This window comes from Manis pentadactyla, chromosome 3, assembly GCF_030020395.1.
Source record: "Manis pentadactyla isolate mManPen7 chromosome 3, mManPen7.hap1, whole genome shotgun sequence".
Taxonomy (NCBI): Eukaryota; Metazoa; Chordata; class Mammalia; order Pholidota; family Manidae; genus Manis; species Manis pentadactyla.
Window position 1 is genome coordinate 107020881 of NC_080021.1, and position 19432 is coordinate 107040312.

The following is a 19432-nucleotide window of genomic DNA, read 5'->3' on the forward strand; positions in this document are numbered from 1 at the left end:
CCTTCCTCACCCCCCAGGTCCTCCTTCAGCCACTGTCTCCTCTGTGAGGTGCTTCTTCCACTCTCCAGCTGGCAGCAAACTCTCCCTCTACTGCATTTCCACAGAGCTTTGCATTTCTCTGAAAATAAACAGCCATCTCCAGGAAGCCTTATTCAATTGGGTGTTTATTTTCCTAAAAAAAAAAGAGTCATGCATGAAGAGATTATCCTTCTACCTATAATTTATGAGGGCAGAGTAAGTGAATAAATGCCAGAGTTTTGTTGGAATGATTGTAGTAATTGAAAAATATTATTATCAATGGACAGTGCGTTCCCATTTTCTCATGGTTTTATGTGTGGCTTCCTTGACATGCATTTCAGAAATAGAGAAAAATCGTTTATGTTTTCATCCATCCAATAATTGCTGTGTACAATCAGTAGAAATCAAGAGTGTGTGATGTGTGTGTTTGTGTGCTCCTCAGCTTGTGGAGGCTACATCCTCACCAGCTCCTTTGATACTATATCCTCTCCATTGTTCCCTGCCACGTACCCAAACAATCAGAACTGCAGCTGGGTGATTCAAGCTCAACCTCCATGTAAGTAACACAAATAACAAAGAAAAAGAATCCAGGAAAGATGATGTCTGTGGGAAAGTCCACCTATGACTAATGTAGTAATTGATGACCTTCCCCCACCTTTTTTTTTGGAAGTCCCAATTCCTGATGTGCATGAGAACAAACATTTCCTAATCTGATAGGGAAGTAATTTTTACTGTCTATTTTTAATGTAAAGAAAAATTTATGTTCCAAGGCCCAGCAAAGGAAAAAAAGCCCATAACCTTGCTGTATTGACAGCCATGTGAGATAGGAGGTAAGCAAAAATAATTGATAAATATATAGTTTTTGACATGTGTATCTTGAGTACAGTAGATGTGCAAGACAGTTACTAAATAGTAAGAACTGTAGATTGGAAATTAATAACTCACAGTTTGGGAATGCAGTGCCATGAGGTATTGATCTTCAGTCAAAGTGGAAGCTAATTTTAAAGCCTGGTCTCTCCAGCAATACATATATTAAAAAATCCCAGTACAGGTCTGGGGGAAGCATTTAATCAGTGCATACTTTATTTTCTTTTTAGAATCCTAGAACCTTATTTTCTGCACTGGTAACAATTTGATGGTGAGGATTACTGTCCACATTTTACAGACAGAGAAAATGAGAAGACCCCTCAAGGGCTCAGCAAAATGATTGAAAAGGGGCTGGTCCCTGGGGCCATTTTGAATCCTGTTTCAGATGAGCTCTGCTCTGCCTTGAGGTTTTCAGGAAAAATCTATGATTTCAGACATGATGTGGGAAAGGCATTAAGTTATCAGCTCTGCTCTGTAATTAATGACCTGTGTGATAACAGGCAAGTCACTTAAGCTACTGAAGCCCCATTAGCTACACTAAAAAATGAAAACTTTGGTTTAAATATTCTCTACCACTTTTCCTAGGGATGTTTAGAGTTAACAAAAGGATATCTTTATTGACATGCACATGATCTGGGCATTGGTGATGTATTCCTTAGCCAAAGAATATTGCCAGCCAGCCAGAAACTGAGCCTTAGATAAATATGCCAGTTGGCTTGAGTCAGCAATTTTACATGTAAGGATACTTTCTAATGAGTTGTAAAGCATTTAAATGAAAGATCTCACTGGTTCAAATACAGCAATTAGAAAGATCCTATTCTGAAGACTAGGTGCCCTGGAAGAACAAGGAAAGGAAAATGTACCTAGGTACTTGCTGTTCTGCAAGGAATTCAAGGTTTGCTTTATAAATGACTCTCAACCCCTAGGGCCCTGGTTTTGGCCTTAAAGTCAAACTGAGAGTGCCAGGCTATGTGTGCTAGGGAGAAAAGAGTATCTTATTTACACTACAAGTAAAGAATTAGAATTTAAGGAAACTGTTCTATTGAGAAAAATGCTTCTGAGAGAAACACAGCAATGACTGATAGAAAAAGTGTAAAGACCATGTATTCTAACAAGACATTCCCCACAGTCTGGGGCATGAAACCACCAGCATTTTAGATTCTATAGGCATTTTCAACAACATGGATTCTGTTTCTTGTAAAAAGAAACCTTTTAACAAAGCAGTTGTTACTTTCCCCCTTCGCCCACTCAGCTCCTATGCAAATCTTCCAAATTCCTTGCTTCCCCCTGGAGAGCCCATATAGGAGATTGTCAGAGGTAAAATGTCTCTGTCCCTATGTTTGTTTGCCAGTACTTTATTAAACAGTCTTCTCTTTTTCTCTTACAGTCAGTCATATCACCCTCTCCTTTAGCCACTTTGGACTTGAAAGCAGTACAACGTGTACACGAGACTTTGTAGAAATTTTGGACGGCAATTACGATGATGCGCCCCTCCGAGGTACTGTGGTGCTCACTCATTTACACCTGGGCCCCGGCTCTCTTTTGTTTGTATACTTCCACATGTGTATGCTGCCATTCAAGGTTAGAATGTTTCCAATAAATATGAATAGCAGCATAAACCAAGTAAAGATAATTTAAGGGTAAGAAAGCAAGGTTTATTGTGGAGCTCAAGAAATTCAGCTTGTTCATATTCAAGGACTTAAATAGTTTATGTATTTCTTTTTTTTAATTAAAGGTTGCAACTGTTTTAGATAGCAGAGAAACACAGTCCATCACAGCATTAACGAGCATTGTGAGAAATTTCTTGTTAATATTTGACCACAGTTCTTCTATTCAACTTGAGCATATTTCTTCTGATTTTATCCTCAGTGGAAGCAAAAAATAAATAAATAATCGGGAACTCTGTTTGTAAGGTATCCTACTAAAATTAAAGATTGCTGCTATCTAGTTTCTGAAATGTCCTCAAGCAAGGAACTTTGATTCTCTCATTGCTTTATCCCCAGGACTCAGAACAGTGGCTGAGATATTACTGGAAAATCAGTGAATACTGTTTTGTGTGCACTCTGATCATATTGCTAGTGATTTTTATCTCTCTCTCTCTCTCTTTCTCTCTCTCTATATATATAAGCATTTGGTCAAGGATGAGGGCACATTATTTAGCACTCTTCTAAGAACTTTGTAAGTAGGAACTCAGTTAATCCTCATACCATATTTCTATGACATAAGTTTCATTATTATCAATATTCTCATTTCTCAAGTGGGAAAACTGAAGTGCAGAGAAATTTAGTAACTTGTCTCAGGTCATGTAGCTAGTAAATAGCAGAGCAGGGAGTTAAATCCAGTTCTTTTGGCTTCAGCATCCAGACTTTCTCTGCTATAATATGTTGCGTTTAGATATTGGTGCCTTTATTTATGCAGATCTCTCTATGCCAAAGATGCTAACATTAGTGATATTTGGAGCCAGGTCATCACATGTTTCTTATCTCCCCCTAATGATCTTTATCACTTATCATTATCTTTTCATTATTAGATTATCATATCATTTATTTATGAATCATCTCTCCTATGTTTATTTTTAACTCTCGGGTATGGTCTTAAACACCAACCCTGATTTAAATGGTTCTCCAAATGATGATTCCCTCTCTGCCTTGGTCGCTGTGATTCCCATGAGTGCACGTTTACCAGGGGCAAGGGCCTCTGCCAGGCCGTCACTCATCCTCCTTGTTTCACCTTCCTTACGCAGGCCGCTACTGTGGCAACTCCCTGCCCCACCCGATCACGTCCTTCAGCACTGCTCTGACGCTGAGGTTCTTCGCTGACTCTAGTGTAACTTCTGACGGCTTCCATGCTGTATATGCCGCATCATCATCAGGTAAGGCACGATAGCCAGTGGTGTTACTAGGTCCAGTGGTAGAAATCCTGGGTTTGTTATTTTGGACTCCTTTTGCCTTTAGAGTTGGAAGCCAGTTTCCTGAAATCACCTTGATGACTAACTGACCTTCTTCCAAATTAGTTACCATACCAGCTGTAGGTTCTAACAGTAGTAGCTCTGGGTCACAGCTCTATGCATCCTTCTGCCCACAGACACTTTAGGTGTTTCTATCCCTTGGTTATTTTTAAGTAATGCTGTTACAGTGAACTCTGGAAATGGGAGCATTGGTTGGAATGATCTTAGATGACTTGCTTGTCCCTGTGATGGTGTTCTTCTTGAACAGAACAAAAGAGGCATGTTTGTTAGGGCCACCCCTGACAGTGTGCGATCGCGCCTCTTACGGACGGATGGGCAGCTGCTGCCCTCCAGTCTCCCTGGCCTCACAGCTGGGCTCAAGCCGGTCCAGGGTCGTCAGGCCAGCCGGACGTGTGGCGGCATGTGAGGAGGTGGAGGGCCCCCCAAGACTGGGTGTCTTAGCCAGGACAGTGCTATTCGTTAGTTGTCAGCCTCCTTGCTCTCTGCCGTGAAAAGCCCGAGGACACCTAGATTTGTGTGTGTGTTTCAGTGTTCTCTTGGGGGAGAAGCTAGAATACTGCTTTCTGTTCTAGGCCCGTGTTGAAAATTATCCTGGTTAGAAATACTGAGTGCTAAATCCTAAAATATTAGAACAAGTCTTTTATTATGGAAAGTTGTAATTCACAGTTCACTGGGGGAAAGGGCAAAAGAAAAGAGATTCCTACTGATCTACCACAGGTAGGACGCTGCTCACAGCTCCCTGGTGGTCCTTCCCCCTTCCTTCTGGCGCCTGCATTCCATCACTGCTCTGTCGCTCACTTTGTCTCTCTTTTCTTCCAGCTTGTGGTGGAAACTTCCACATGGCGGAAGGCATCTTCAACAGCCCCAGCTACCCAGAAGTTTATCCCTCTAATGTGGAATGTGTCTGGAATATTGTCAGTTCCCCTGGCAACCAGCTCCAGCTGTCTTTTATGTAAATCTCTTTTGTGGTGTATTGTTTCAGTGAGAATGAACCTGCAGGAAGGAAGCCCTGTTAGACTAACAGGATGGGCAGTGAACAGCATGTGTATCCCAGCAACTGCTAGAGAATTCACTGGGGACTTTAGGAAATCTGTTTCCAAATTTCCTGTTTTAGTCATCATTTGGGTTATAAATAGCATTAAAACTGTCTTTTGAGAACGGTTCTAGAGCCCTGCCTAACATTATCAGAAATACATGCCTGAGTTCTTGGTACATTAATTTGTGGAATGTTCATTTTCATAAAACAGTAACTTTGCCTTTTTTGGAATTAGGAACATTTAGATTCTTCCAGAGAACCACTAACATTCTTTCTTCCTGCAGTAATGCACACTCAAGTAAGCCTTATTAACTCATATACCTACTGCATGCTAGGCAGACAGTTGGCATGTGTTACTCCCACCCCAATCCACATCACCTACTCAGAAGAATGATTTTAGAAGTTTTCTGGAACTTATTGACTGGTTTGTAAAATTTTTCTCATGCTTCTCATTGAACTGTTTAATACTTCCTGAATATGGACTATGGATATGGAATTAACTGTAAGATCCCACCATGTTCTGAGTGGTCTTAGATTAAATTAAACATTAATAATGTATTTTCTAGAACTAGATAGTGAAAAGCACATGATAAGTGAAATGAGACTTTAAATCCATCAGTCAAGAGGTATCTGTGACATGCCACACTGGTAACAGATGCTTAACAAATGTTAAGCAATAGTACTTTACTATTTAAATTGCCATTTTGAATGAAAAGTGTTTATTATACTACATGACATATTATTGGGCTTTGGCTGGGATTGCTAATTCTGTTTTTAAAGAGAATATAGTAAGTAACTTACTATTGGGAGAAGAAGATTGTTTTGAGGACACTGCCTGTTTATTTTAAAAAGTCTTGCTCCTTCCCCTAGACAAGCCATTCTGTGTACCAAGAACAGATTTTTAAAAATGAGAGAACAGTCCTATTTGTAGACCACATTCAGACATCTCAGGTTTCTTTCTTTCAGTCCATCAACCAGGCAAAGCCTCTTCAGGGTACAAGGGTATCCTGTTAAAACGAAGGCACCCTCTGTGTGCGTGGAAGGCATTGCAAGTTTAAGGGAAAAACATTTTTGTTTGCTTTGCTTTTACTAAAAGCTCAAAGTTCTGTATGGAAAAGAATTTCTCTATCATTTTTAGTTGGCACATGTTAATCCCATGCTAAATGCTTTATATCTAATGATGAATAGAACATGAACATTGCCCTTATGATAAAATCTTAAATCCTTCACATGGTTTAGTAGGCGTCATAAGTGCAAAATGAAAGGTCTTCTTTTTTGGTCTTTTCCCTCTTGATTTGACACAGTTGACCAATCTGATGTTCAGTGGTGCCAGGAACTGAGTGAGTTACTGAGAATTATAAGACAGACAAAATCCCATTTTCTGATGAATTATTAATAATACCAAGAAGTTATTTAAAACCTAAAGGGATTCATTTCCTCTGTAAAGTATAATAATATACATATAGGGCCACCATTGGGGGTCAAAGATATCACATTGAAAATATATGCCAAGACTGTTGCCTAGCAGAGGTTCAGTGAATGTTAAAGTCGCATTCTGCCAGTTCTAAAGTATCATGTATGGTAGTTCACAGTGAAATCAAATGGATGGACACTGGGCTGTTCTAGTAGATGGAAGATAAACACAAAAAGCAAGTTTCATCCATTTTACTTCTTAATGGACACTAAATCCTAATTATTATGTAGACAAATCTTAATAACTCAGCTTTTTCTTTCTTGTCCATAAGAAGTTAATTTTGGTTATTTTGTGTTTCTTGTTTGAGTTTTATTTTTAAAATAAATTTCATAGAATGCAAGATGTTCCTCTTTGTGTAGATGATAATAAGAGCTTTATGGCAAGGCCTGTAAGTTATTTCTGCCCTGGCCTAAACTGTTTCCAGATGGGGGCTTGGAAAACTTCCCCTGGGGTGTGTGAGAAGCATGTGGAATGCAGCAAGTTCTAAAACATGGGGTTCAGATTGTAGACACTGTAGTGAAATTGAGTAGGGAGGAAAACTGGAGAAATAGTTGAATCTGCAACAAAAAGAAGGGGAGAAACGAAACCTAAAAAGGATTTTTTTGTAAAACATATTTAAAGGAATTAACAGAAAATATATTTTATGTTCACAGAGTGCTTTTATAAAGTGATTGATCTTGGTTTAAGAATCAAAATGAAAGAATGAGAAACAGGGATTTTGCTGTTTTTGTTCCACCTCATATTTTACTTAGCCAGAGTATTTGGAAAGAGGGTGGGTTTGCTTATAAAATGTACTGGCCTAAAACAAAGACTTCCAAGAAAAATAAGCTTTTTAAAAAGTTCAGTTCATTTGCTTTGGTGTCATCCTGCCATTTCTAATAAAATGCTTTTTCTGCCATTTGGCACTGGGTTATGTCAGTCTGGTACCAAAACAGAAAAGACCAGCACTTCATAATCTTCTGGACCATTGGACTAAACTTTAGTGTGCATACTGATCACTTGGGATCTTGCTAAAATCCACATTCTGATTCAGTTGGTTGGAGGGCCCTGATTCTTAATTTCGAACAAGCTCTTGAGTGATACTGGTATGTCTGGACCACATATTTCATGTTGTTGGTAATAGTGCAGATAATAAAACTGAGCCTGAATTTAAGTGCCAAACTTGGCAGCTATCCTAAAAATGGTTTCAGAACAATTCTTTGCTAAAAATGATTGTAGATAAAAATTTTTGTTATGAAGAGTTAATTTGTCAATGAAGACATGGGGGTGACAAATGGGTGGTTTACTTAGCCTGATGTGGATTTTTCCTGATTTCCTCTTCTACTCAGTTATTGACCATAGCTTGCTGCTAAAACTATGCCTAGAATCTAGATCCACATGATCTATATTTTAGTAACTCAGCTTGAGGGATCTGAGAGCCATGGACTCACTGTTGGGTCTGGCTAGAGACCTACCAGTGCTGATATGTGGCTTGAGAAGCCAGTGGTAGAGCAGATCTGACCTGTTTGCTCCAGTGCTCTGACTGGCAGTGATGGGGCAGAGGTGCGCCTGACACATTGGTTCTTACTGGTGCTCAGGGTGCCCAGAGATTCCAGGCTGCTTGTCTCTCTACCTTAAGCATTCTCATCCAGTTGCTGAGACAGAGCCCCAGGGAGCTCTTATCAGCATCATGTGAAATCTTGCAACAGATAGTATTGAACATTGACTGACAGATACACAGAACAGAGAAGTGAATTTTCAATTCTCAGGACATTTTTTTTCCTTCCTGACAGTTTCTTCTCTGTAGTCTTACTAGGTCTTTCTTTTCTCTTCTCTTTATCCTTCCTCTCTTCAGCAAAAACACCCTCCAACTACTTCTGAAAGAAGAATAGTTTGCACATAATTCCTCTATTTTTCTTTTAACTATTAAATTACTTTTTTCTTTAAAAATTAATTTTAAATAAATAAAATGTTATGGGGCAGCAAAAGTCTCCCTTACTCTCTCATTTCAGAGGTAACCTGTATTTTGAATTGTATGTGTATCACTTCCATACACATTTTTATACTATACACATACATACATATGTGTGTGTGTATGTACACTGCTTTTGCTTACATTTTACATAAATGGAATCACACTGTTTTTGGCTGGAATCACATTGAACTTATACATTAATTTTAGAAGACTCTTTATTGACTCTTTATATTCTTGAACTTGAATATTTCTGCATTTATTTCAATCTTTTATGTCAGCTAAAATTTCATATTTTTTTCCATAAAGGAATACTTATATCTAGGTATTTTTGTTATAATTGCTATTGAAAGTGTCATACACTTAAAAAATTACAGATGTAACCTGGCCACCTTACCTAAAATAACATCTCCTTAATTACTTTATGTTTCTCTCCTAGAATTGATCATCACCTCATTATATGCTACTTATTTGTTTATTATCCACCTCTCCTTCGTGAGCATCAGCTCACTAAAGGAAGGAACATTGTCTATTTCCTTCATTGTCCCATCCCTAATCCTCATGACAGTGTCTAGGAATACAGCAGAGAGTAAAAAATATTTGTTGAATCAATGTTGACTAAGATACAGTTCCTAAAGTTTTGTTTCTGGCATAAGGAAACCTTATTGATTTTTTGTATAATAGCTAACAACTATTGTATTCTCTAGAATGGCAAAAAATTTTGTCTCTCTTGGCTACTGTTGTGTCTATAGAGGACTACCAGGCACACTAAGGCACCCAGTGAATATTCATCAGTGAGCAAGCGCTCCTCAGTTTTGATTCATAGCTCTTCTTTTCCAATTCTTACAACCTTTTCTCCCTTTTCCTTGTCTTATTGCCCTAGAAATCCCTTCAGTATAATGTGGAGCAAAGTGTTGAGAGCAGGCTTCTTTGTGTTGCTTCTGATTCAAAGGAAATGCTGTAAAGTTTTTACTTCTCAGTATATTTGGTATAGGTTTTTGGTAGGCATTTCTTATTCAACTAAGAAAATATCCTTCTAGTCCTAATTTTCTAAGGGTTTTTATGATGAAGTGGAGTTGAGTTTCATAAAATACTGTTCTGCAATTGTTATTGATTCTCCCTTAATATATTTTGCATTTATTTTTCTCTTTCAGTCTGTGTGTTTGTGTGTGTGTGTGTGTGCTGAATTTTCTACTAGATCTTCTCCAACTTCATTAGATTTACATATTTTTACAAGCTGAGGGATTCATTTTGCTAATATTTTATGTAGGATTTTTCATCATATTGTTAAGTGGGATTGACCTAAGTTTTTTCTTTCTTTGACTTCCCTTGATTCGCTTTAAGTAAGTTGGAGACTGTCCTCTTTTTTCTTTTTTTTCTTACAGTTTGCACAAGATGGGGGTGCAGAGCTGATTTATTGGAGCTTTGGTTAAGTTCCCCTATAAAATCATCTGGCCTCAGATTTTTGTTTTGCTTTGTCTGTGGGCAATTTTTAATACTGATTTGTATTTATTTAATGGTCCTTTTAGGGTTTTCATATTTTCTTCAACTAGTTGTGATACTGTATTTTTATAGAAAACTAAGAGTTTAAATTTATTGGCATAGGGTTGTTAATAAATTTCATTGTAATTAAACATTTTTAATATATCTTTAATTATGTCTTTTCTTATTACTTGCTCATTTAAGCTTTTCTTTTATTATTAATCAGTCTTCTTGGAGGTTTACACTTTATCAGTATTGACAAAGTAGTAGCTTTTTATTTTTTTATTTTTTATAGAACTCTCTACATTTCTGTTTCATTAATTTCTTATGTTGTGTTCTTGTTTCTTCTACTTTGTGTGTTTTTTTCCTACGTGTTTTTTAACTTCTAGAATCAGACATCTAGTTCATTTATCTTAATATTTGTTCTTTTCTACTATAAGCACTTAAGGATATAAATTTCCCTCTAAGTATTGCTTTGACTACACTCCATAAGTTTTAGTACATAATGTTTTCACTCTCATTCAGTACTAAACATAGTCTAAACAACTAAGTAGCATATAATGAGCTGATGATCAATTCTAGGATCTATTAGATTCTAATTTCATTCTATAATGGTCAGAAAACAGGGCTTTTAATAGTTTTAATATTTCCTGAAGCTTAATTTGTATCCAACTATATTGATACATTTTACACATGTTAATGGACACATGAAAAGAATAACTGTAGAGAATTTGTAAATTCGAATTGTTGGATGTTATAGGATGACTTATTGTTTTGTTATTGTAATTCACTGTCTTGTGGAAATCACAAACATCATCTAATTTACTCCTTAGTATGTTTGAGAAAGGATTCTATAGCAGACTCTCTTAAAATACTTCTTTAAAAGTTACCAACTTATTTTTAGTAACAAATCCAATAGCCTGTTCCTAGTCCTGGATATTTGAATCATTTATCATTGCTCATCACAGTCATCATGCTGCCCTTCATTTTTTCTTCCCTTCTGTGACATGCCATTGAACTTATTTTTATCCTGTCTTTAGATTACTCCTGTGTTTATGATTTCCTCTTTCTTTCACAATACTCTACCCACCCCAACCTCTGCACAGTCTGACTTGCCTATTCATTTTCTTATTCATGTCTCTAATGATAAATTTTTACTTTTGATGAAGTTGAAGTTATTACTTTTTTAATCTTATGGTAAATGCCTTTTGCATTCTATCAAAGAAATATTTGCCTACCCTAAGGTTGTAAAAATATTCTTTCTTCTAGGAGCTTTATGGCTCCAGCTTTTATGTATACATATATGAGGAATCTTAAATTAGTTTTTGTTTATGGAGGCAGCAATTGAAGTGGTTTTTATCTTTCTTTTTTTCCCCCCTTCACAAGGATATCCAGTAATTGCAGTACCACTTGTTAAAATGACTTTATTTTCCCTATCAAATATGTGGGCACTGTGGATTGGGTTGTGTAAGCTGTATATTTGTGGATCCTTTTCTAGGCTTTCTCTTCTGTTCCATTCATCTGTCTACCCTTGCACCAGTACCATAGTATCTTGATAAATCCAAGTTTTTTAAGGATTAATGCCAAGCTTTAAATGCATCCAATTAGCACCTCTGTATTCCAGACTCTTTATATATGTTACTAATGACAATCATGAAGTAGATATAATTTTCTATCTTCTATTCTCCTCTTATCATCCTAATTGCAGAATATAATATAAGTTGAATAGGCCACATTTCCAAACACTAGCCGTATTATTACCAATCTCATATGTTTCCTACCTTTCCAGAAATTAAGTATAGATGCCTTTGATTGGCATTTAAGCTCTGCCAAAGTTAGCCCATCATAGTGCTCCAGCTATGTCTCCTAATATTTTTTTTAAGGTACTCAATGTTCTAACCATACTAGAGATCTCACAGATTTCTAAATATATTCTACCATTTAATGCATATATGCTTTTATTGACATGCACTCTCTGCTCACCATTTCTGTACCTTAAATCCAGCTAATGTTTACATCTACACCTCAAAAAAATCTCTCCATTAAGCTATTGCTAAACCTCACAATCAGATGTGATACCTCTGCCCCAAAATTTGATACTACTTTATAGCTCTGATAGCACTTATGATATCCTGACTTATAATGTATTTTTTCTGTATTCTTGTCTAGTTTCTTCCCCTAGAAATAAAATTCCTTGAAGGTAGTGTATTAATTGTCTTTGTAGTTCTTGAATAAGCTCTTGTCTTCACCAAATTTAAGTGAAGGAGTTAGCTAAAGATAATTGTGATTAAATTTAAAGAAAGTTTTTAAAAAGTGAACAGGTTAATCTAGTATGTGATTCAGGAAAACATATGAAAGTTTATTCTATCAATTTAATCACCTGAACTTTTTTTTTTCTCAAATCAGAACTTTCCAGTTGGAGGATTCTCAGGACTGTAGTGGAGATTTTGTGGAGATCCGGGAAGGAAATGCTACTGGTCACTTGGTGGGACGATACTGTGGAAATGTCCTCCCCCTCAATTATTCATCCATTGTTGGGCATGTCCTGTGGATCCAGTTTGTCTCAGATGGCTCAGGCAGTGGTACAGGCTTCCAGGCCATATTTACTAACAGTGAGTTGCTTCTATTCTAGTGATGACTTCCAAAATGTGTCCTAGAAAGTAGAAAGGATAATGATTTTTCATTGATGCATTGAGCAAGAGCAATCCTAAATTCCACACAATTATCCTATATTTATTGTCTTTGTGGAATTACTTAATTATGAAATATATTAGAAAAACTAAATTATATATGAATGGTTCATTAAGAACCAGGGAGAGCATTCTCAATTCCTCTAATATTCTTCTTAAGCTCTAGTTTCTACCTAATGTTAAATTAAACTTTTTTTGTGATATTTTACTAAGGAGTCTTCTAATGTATTATAGTTCAGGTTTGATATATTTATGTCAAATGTATTTCATTTGATCACATAAACTCCATATTCTTTAAATTTAAAACATTCAGTTTTACTTGAGGATTGACTTAAATACTCAGATAGTATGACAATAGAATATTCTTCTAAAAGGATAAAATGTGAAATATTATCACATTTATTATCAAACTCAACTTTTCTATAATTAGCAATTCTATATGTGGTTCCAGAATGTGAGTTTGTCTTATAAAAAAATGTTCCATCCTTTTGTAAAACAAAGTAAAATAGGTAAACCCAAATTAGGGAATGGGCCTGGTAATCTCCCTTTCCATGTCTCTACTTCGCCTGCGGTCTGGGAACCCCTTTTCACATGCGAAGTTAACTGCCTCTTTTCACACCATGCAACCTTCTAAGGAGATGGAATTCCATTCACAAAATCACCCTTTCCCAAGGAATTAATAGACAGTACAGAAATCAAAAGGGAAGCAGTATTTCTTTCAGTGTTCAGAATGAAATTGCAGTCAATTAAAAGTCCATCCTTTTCAACATGCCTTGCCTTTTGTTTCTTTCATTTGACTAAAGAGCTGTTCTAAGTAGGTCTGATTTACTACTCTGTTTTCCCTCCTAGTATTTGGCAATGATAATATTGTAGGAACTCATGGGAAAGTTGCCTCTCCCTTATGGCCTAGTAATTACCCCCACAACTCCAATTACCAGTGGATAGTAAATGTGAACGAGTCTCAAGTTATCCATGGTAGAATCTTGGAGATGGACATTGAAGCAACACATAACTGCTATTATGACAAGTTAAGGGTGAGTTTCTAAATGCAGTTAATGTTATATATTTTAGTGAATTGCTCTTTGCAAAAATAAACCCAAGTTTTATCTTTAAAGCATTTGTAAATCATATGGGATGGCCTGCCATAAATCATGATTACCCCTTCTGGATTACCTATAAAATGTAATTCCAGTATTATATTTATTATCTTCAATTCTGCATCTAAGTGCTTTTTTTTTTGGCATTATTGTAATTTGCCTGTTGGGCTTTGTGTAAGCATGTATGTAGATACTAAGTATATATTCCAAGTTATATCCCATTTTCCTGTTTATTCTTATCTTTGAGTGTTAAGTTGAAGGATCATTTAGAAATAACTAAATATAAAAATTGTGGAGATCATTGTCATCCAGACATTAGTTACTGTATCAATTCCAGAAACACTTTTATTCCCAATTTTATTGAGGTGTATTTGACAAATAAATACTGTATATACTTAAGATATGTTTTGATATACGTATAAATTGTGAAATAATCACCAAATCAAGCTATTTAACATATCCATCACCTCACATGGTTATCATTTCAGATTTGGAGGTTTGTTAGGGTTTTTTTTGTTGTTGTTTTTTTTGGTGTGGTTAGAATACTTAAGATATACCCTCTTAGCAAATATAAAGTATATTATACAGACCAAATTGTTAACTATAGTCACATTTCTGTACATTTGAGCTCCAGAATTATTCATTGTACATAACTGAAATTTTTTACCTTTAACCAAGATCTCCCCATTTCCTTCTCCCTCCACCTCCTGGCAACCACCCTTCTACACTGTTGCTATGAATTTGACTATTTTACTTCAGATTCTTGAAGGCACGATTTCATCTTACTCATCTTAGGTTCACAATGACTCGTGTAAAACTCAGTACCTGACAGACGTATGGAAATAATTATTACATAATTTGAAAAACTGAGCTTATATAGTAACTTAACTGGAGAAATTTATAATAACAATTACAATGAATGTGTTCCAAATTATTTACGAGAAAATGGAGAGATAGGTAGGAAATGTGTTGAAAAGCATCCGTCCATATGTACAGAAAAAAAATGTGCTTCCACTGTGTGTTTGGAAACTATCACAAAATATGTCTCTAAATAGGTAATTTAACATTATAAAGCAAATGAAAAACATTTACGGAGTGCTCTGAATGTGTGCTGAGCCTTTGCAAGCTGTGATTCTTTTGTTTCATTCATTCTGCTTTTTTACCTCTGTGGAGGTATGAATTCCTCCTGGATACCTGTCTGCTTCTCTCATTAAACTTTTCCTCTTTCTTGGTGTTTTAATCTCTGTCTTCCAAATTCCTCCCTTTGAGATTCCAAAGCATATTCAGCAAGAGCTGTTGTGCAACTAACTGTCCTTGTTCTTCCTTTCCATCCACAAATTTTACTGTAGATCATATAATGAGCTATTTTACATACAGCATGTTTATTAGTATAATTCTGCAGCAAAGATGTAAATACTTTTAAAATACCTTACATTATTTGCAATCATGTTTTGTTTAATGATACTCTATCTTTTAAACTGGTATATAATATTCACTCATTTATGGTTTTATCCATTATGATAAAAATATAAGGCATTGGTTTAGTTTTCTTTGTTATGAAGAAAAATGGAGATAATTGCCTAAATTTAATGCTCTGTTATCTTTTTCTTACATACAGATTTATGATGGGCCTGGTATTCATTCCCTCTTAATTGGAACTTACTGTGGCACCCAGACCAAATCCTTTAGCTCCACTAGAAATTCTTTGACATTGCAGTTTTCTTCTGACTCCTCAGTCTCAGGAAAAGGATTCCTTCTGGAGTGGTTTGTAATGAATGTCTCTGTTGGACCTTTACCTACTATTGCTACAGGTGTGTTTGGTAATAAGTGAAATTCTTTTTAGAGGTGATACGTGTAGACCAATATTTCAAAGAGTCCTGCCATAAAAGGAGCCAAATACACAAATGAGTAGGAAAAATAAGAACAGCAACAAACTCTTCCACCCTATATTCAGGTGTTCTTTTAATTTCATAAACAGTACGTTTTATAAAAATTGTACATTCGTTTCTAAAAAGATGCTGGTTTCCCATTATATTTTTCACATTAATTAGGGGTTTGATATTCATGAGATATTCTACCTAAAATTTCTAGAGACTGCTTCAGAGATGTCTGAAAATCTTGATGATTTGTGAATACCATGTGCATGCATACACACACTCTTTAAAGATCAACTAGTAGACATAAGGAGCTGTTTTTTCTATTTCATTTTAAATGTGCCTTCAGAAAGCTTCATTTTCTCCTTAGCTGGTTGTAAACCTTCATGTTCAAGTTAAAATAGGCCTAATTTTTAAACTTTTATTTTGCTATTTAAAATACATCCTTATTAATTCCCTCAGCAAGCAGTGTTTTAAGAGACTGTACTTTTCCTTGAAAATTTGTTTAAACAACTTTTAATGGCTCCTATGAATTGCAGAATTGACATAGAAGAGATTTGGCAGACATTTCTTAGAGGATATTTTTAGTTCTTGGAATACTTGATTGGGATACATTATCATATGATCCCAGTGAAGAATATTCAGTATTCAAACTTCTGGAAGGACAAAACAAAACAGACCCTAAAAGAGTGACATCTATTTGCTTAATTTATTGGGAATTTGTGTTGACAGAGATAACTGATAAAGGTGTAATTCATACTTATTTTTTTAATGCCTCTTAGTATTCTGTTCTGAGATGTTGTTTTTACCTTCCTTATGGAGGGGGGTTTCATAACATTAAATATGAATCCTTTCCTTAAAATATTGATCTATTACCTAAGAGCAGAGAACCATCAGAAGACTGCCAAATGTAATTTAGAACTATCCGTTTAATTCTGGATTCTTGTAAGTAAACTTGAGTTAAGCTTTTTTTTATGTCCACAAATCTCAAGTTAGAGAAAGAATCACTTATGAGTACAAAACATTTTATCAACAAATATAATTTAGTACTCAAAAAAATACAAATTCCCTTCTTATATTTTTGTTGTATAATTATATGATTTAAAGGTATGAGTCAATATAATATCGTAAATCTCAATTTTTTGAGAAAGAAAGGGGAAAATAAGGAGGTAAAGGAATTTTACAATTTATTACTTATCTAGATGGCATGATGACATCACATTTTGAAAGTTTCATTAAGTTTAAAAAAGCTTAACATTTTAAAATATGTTAATATATTGAGCATTATACGGTTAGCACTTCTTACAAATATGTATATTTAATTTAATTCAACAAATATTTATTGAAGATTTGTTACAGATATATTGAGGAGACTAAGAAAAGAATCAAGATATAATCTCTATTTTCCAGGAGCTTAAAAGTAGCTGGGAAAGATAAAGCATTCATATGTCAGTTGAATAACAATACAGTAACTAAATTATTAAATAACAAAGCAGGTGGTGCAGGAAGATAAAAAGCAAGCGAAGGAAACTGAGTTTCATGTACACTAGGGTCATCTGAAGGAAATTAAACATGTCAACTATGAAAACTTTAGTTGATATTTCACTTAGAACATGAGGAGTTATGCTGCAGGAACAAAAATTCCAAACTGTGAGTGGCTGAAAAAAATAAGTTTTCTTTCTGGTTAGTGCTACATATCTGTTTTATTTTAATTAGGTACCTTGTCATCATTATCGCTCCATAACCCACGCTGTTGTAGCTGACACTGTCTAGGACATTACGTGGGACCATGGCAGGAAGAAAGAGGGCCTCAGTCTAAAAGTGCTCAGCTTAAAAGTGACACATTTTGTTCATAATTCTTGGCCAAAAGTAGTCCAATGGCTTTACTCAACCACAGAGTATCAGGAAATACAATTTTCCTGTGTGTTTGGAAATAAGAAAAATTGGAATATTTGACAAATAACATTCATGGTTGATAGTGTGGCAATTGCATTTTATAAAACTAGGGTAAATATTTCACATAGAGGAAAATCTTAACATATGAAGACAGTAATATTAAGATCTTCCACTTGAAAAATGCTTTTACTTGTCTTTATTTTTGTTCTTCTATAGTCTATGTAGTAATGGAGTAAGTCCTATGACATTTTACATTCACTTCCTAGTGGCCTTGTTAAGATTCAAACATGTACTGGTATGAGTCATAAACTTCCATAGTAATGGAGTAAGGAAGGACCTCTGAAAATCCATTCCCGTAAAAAAAACAATGAGACCATCAGCAAAACAAAAATGGTCAAAATCAACTTTTCAAAACTACAGAAATTAAAGCAACAGTCTAAACAGTGTTTATCCAAGGATGTGAACTGCATCTCAGTAAGAACACTCAATGTTTTGGCATCTTAATTTTCCCTATTCCTGTCTCTCCCTCTGCTCCAGCTTTGAAATAGCCTTGCAATAGCAGTAGTTTTGAAAACATGGTAGTTGTGAAAACAAGACATAAAACATTATCGTTCTGTAAAACTTTTTTGAACAGAATAGCACAGGCCCAGTTTTGCCATGTGAAGATTAAATAGGTTTCTTTTAGTTTTCTTTCTATAGTTTGCTAATCTATAGTAAGACATAAAGAAAAAAATGTGAAAGGTAAGAGCCACTTGTTTACAAAAATTGTCACAGTATTATGAGTAATGGTTATGGATCATTTGTTTCAAAAATAAGATCTCTGTTCTCATGTCTTCTGTGAGATACAAGCCAACCACCTCAATTAAGCTGAATACTTGATTTAGAAATGAACATTCAAATTTTTGTGGTCTTATTCACAACAAACTAACTCATAAAAGGTTCACAACCAAAGCATCAATGAGTAAGCCTTCAGAATATGTTGAAGTCCTAGCCGTGGTAGTGAAACTCAGTGGGGCTGGTGTAGAATGGAGGGAACAGTGTGTCTAGAATGATTACGTATCTGTGTCCTAGAGAAATGCAGACACATTTTAGAATTTCCTGTGACTGTGTTTCACTTCCTGGAGGGTGAATATCTGAAGAAAGTGCATTTACAGTACAGATGCATGAAAACATTTGACAATTGCTACATCTCAGTGCTCTGTTGTGTTTTGGAATATGAGAAGCCACCACCTACAGGGGATTGGAAAAGTCTGCTTATGTGAGATGCAGAGGGAGGAGTGAAGTGAAACCTTGACACCGAAGTGGAGAGCCAGCTTGGCATGCTCAGCGTTTGTATTCTCTGAAGATGAGACTTAGCATATGTAAAGGAGTAAAGAAATGCTTGATAGAAAATAATTCTTTCAAAACTTCTTAGATACAACTAAAACTTATTTTTGATTTAATTGATTGTCAGAAGTTTGGTTCAATCAAATAACAGAAGTAGTTGAACAGATTTGGAGCTACAGAAAACATCCTGTTCCTAAAGAATTGTCATTATTTTACCCATCTAGAAGTTTCCTGGAAAAGCTCCATTCTCGGCACTTGTCTTCACTTGACTTGACTCAGAACCTTCCTCTGTGCCAATAACTCTATCTCGTATTCATGAAAACCAAAAAAGGCAATTGTTTAACATCTCAATTGTATGTGCAATGATACCAGTTACAGCTAACTAGGGGCTGACCAAAACTATAAAAGGAAAAACTAGGGAATGAAATATCCATAGGGGGCTTTGAAAACGTCTGGCATATTTCTGGAAATCTAGACAGCCACACACATGTGCAAGGCTGTGCACATGCCCAAGGAAAAAAACAAGAAGGCCCTAATCTCTCATGTCTATATGATCTTGAGGATCTGTGCAAGTAGGAAATGAAGATTAAGGCAGAGTTGTTAACTGCTACTGTGGCCTCGTAGGCTTATCCAATGTGTGCTCACACACACACACACATATACATGTCCTTGGGAAGACTGAGACACTTTATGACTCAAGGCATTTAGAGGAATATCTGTCTAATCATTAGTTTATCATTCACTAAACTGAAC

At 35.6% G+C, this 19432-nt stretch overlaps 1 protein-coding gene across 3 annotated transcripts in view; it reads left to right on the forward strand.

The window, feature by feature from the left end:
- Window positions 1-19432, forward strand: part of CUBN (cubilin) — a 257655-nt gene that overhangs the window by 149143 nt on the left and 89080 nt on the right. For all 3 annotated transcript variants that reach the window (XM_057498263.1, XM_057498265.1, XM_036889071.2), the window contains exons 33-39: window positions 461-574; window positions 2273-2383; window positions 3629-3757; window positions 4673-4805; window positions 12203-12408; window positions 13336-13520; window positions 15202-15394. In XM_057498263.1, coding sequence (XP_057354246.1) covers window positions 461-574; window positions 2273-2383; window positions 3629-3757; window positions 4673-4805; window positions 12203-12408; window positions 13336-13520; window positions 15202-15394 — 1071 coding nt within the window. The remainder of the gene's footprint in view (window positions 1-460; window positions 575-2272; window positions 2384-3628; window positions 3758-4672; window positions 4806-12202; window positions 12409-13335; window positions 13521-15201; window positions 15395-19432) is intronic.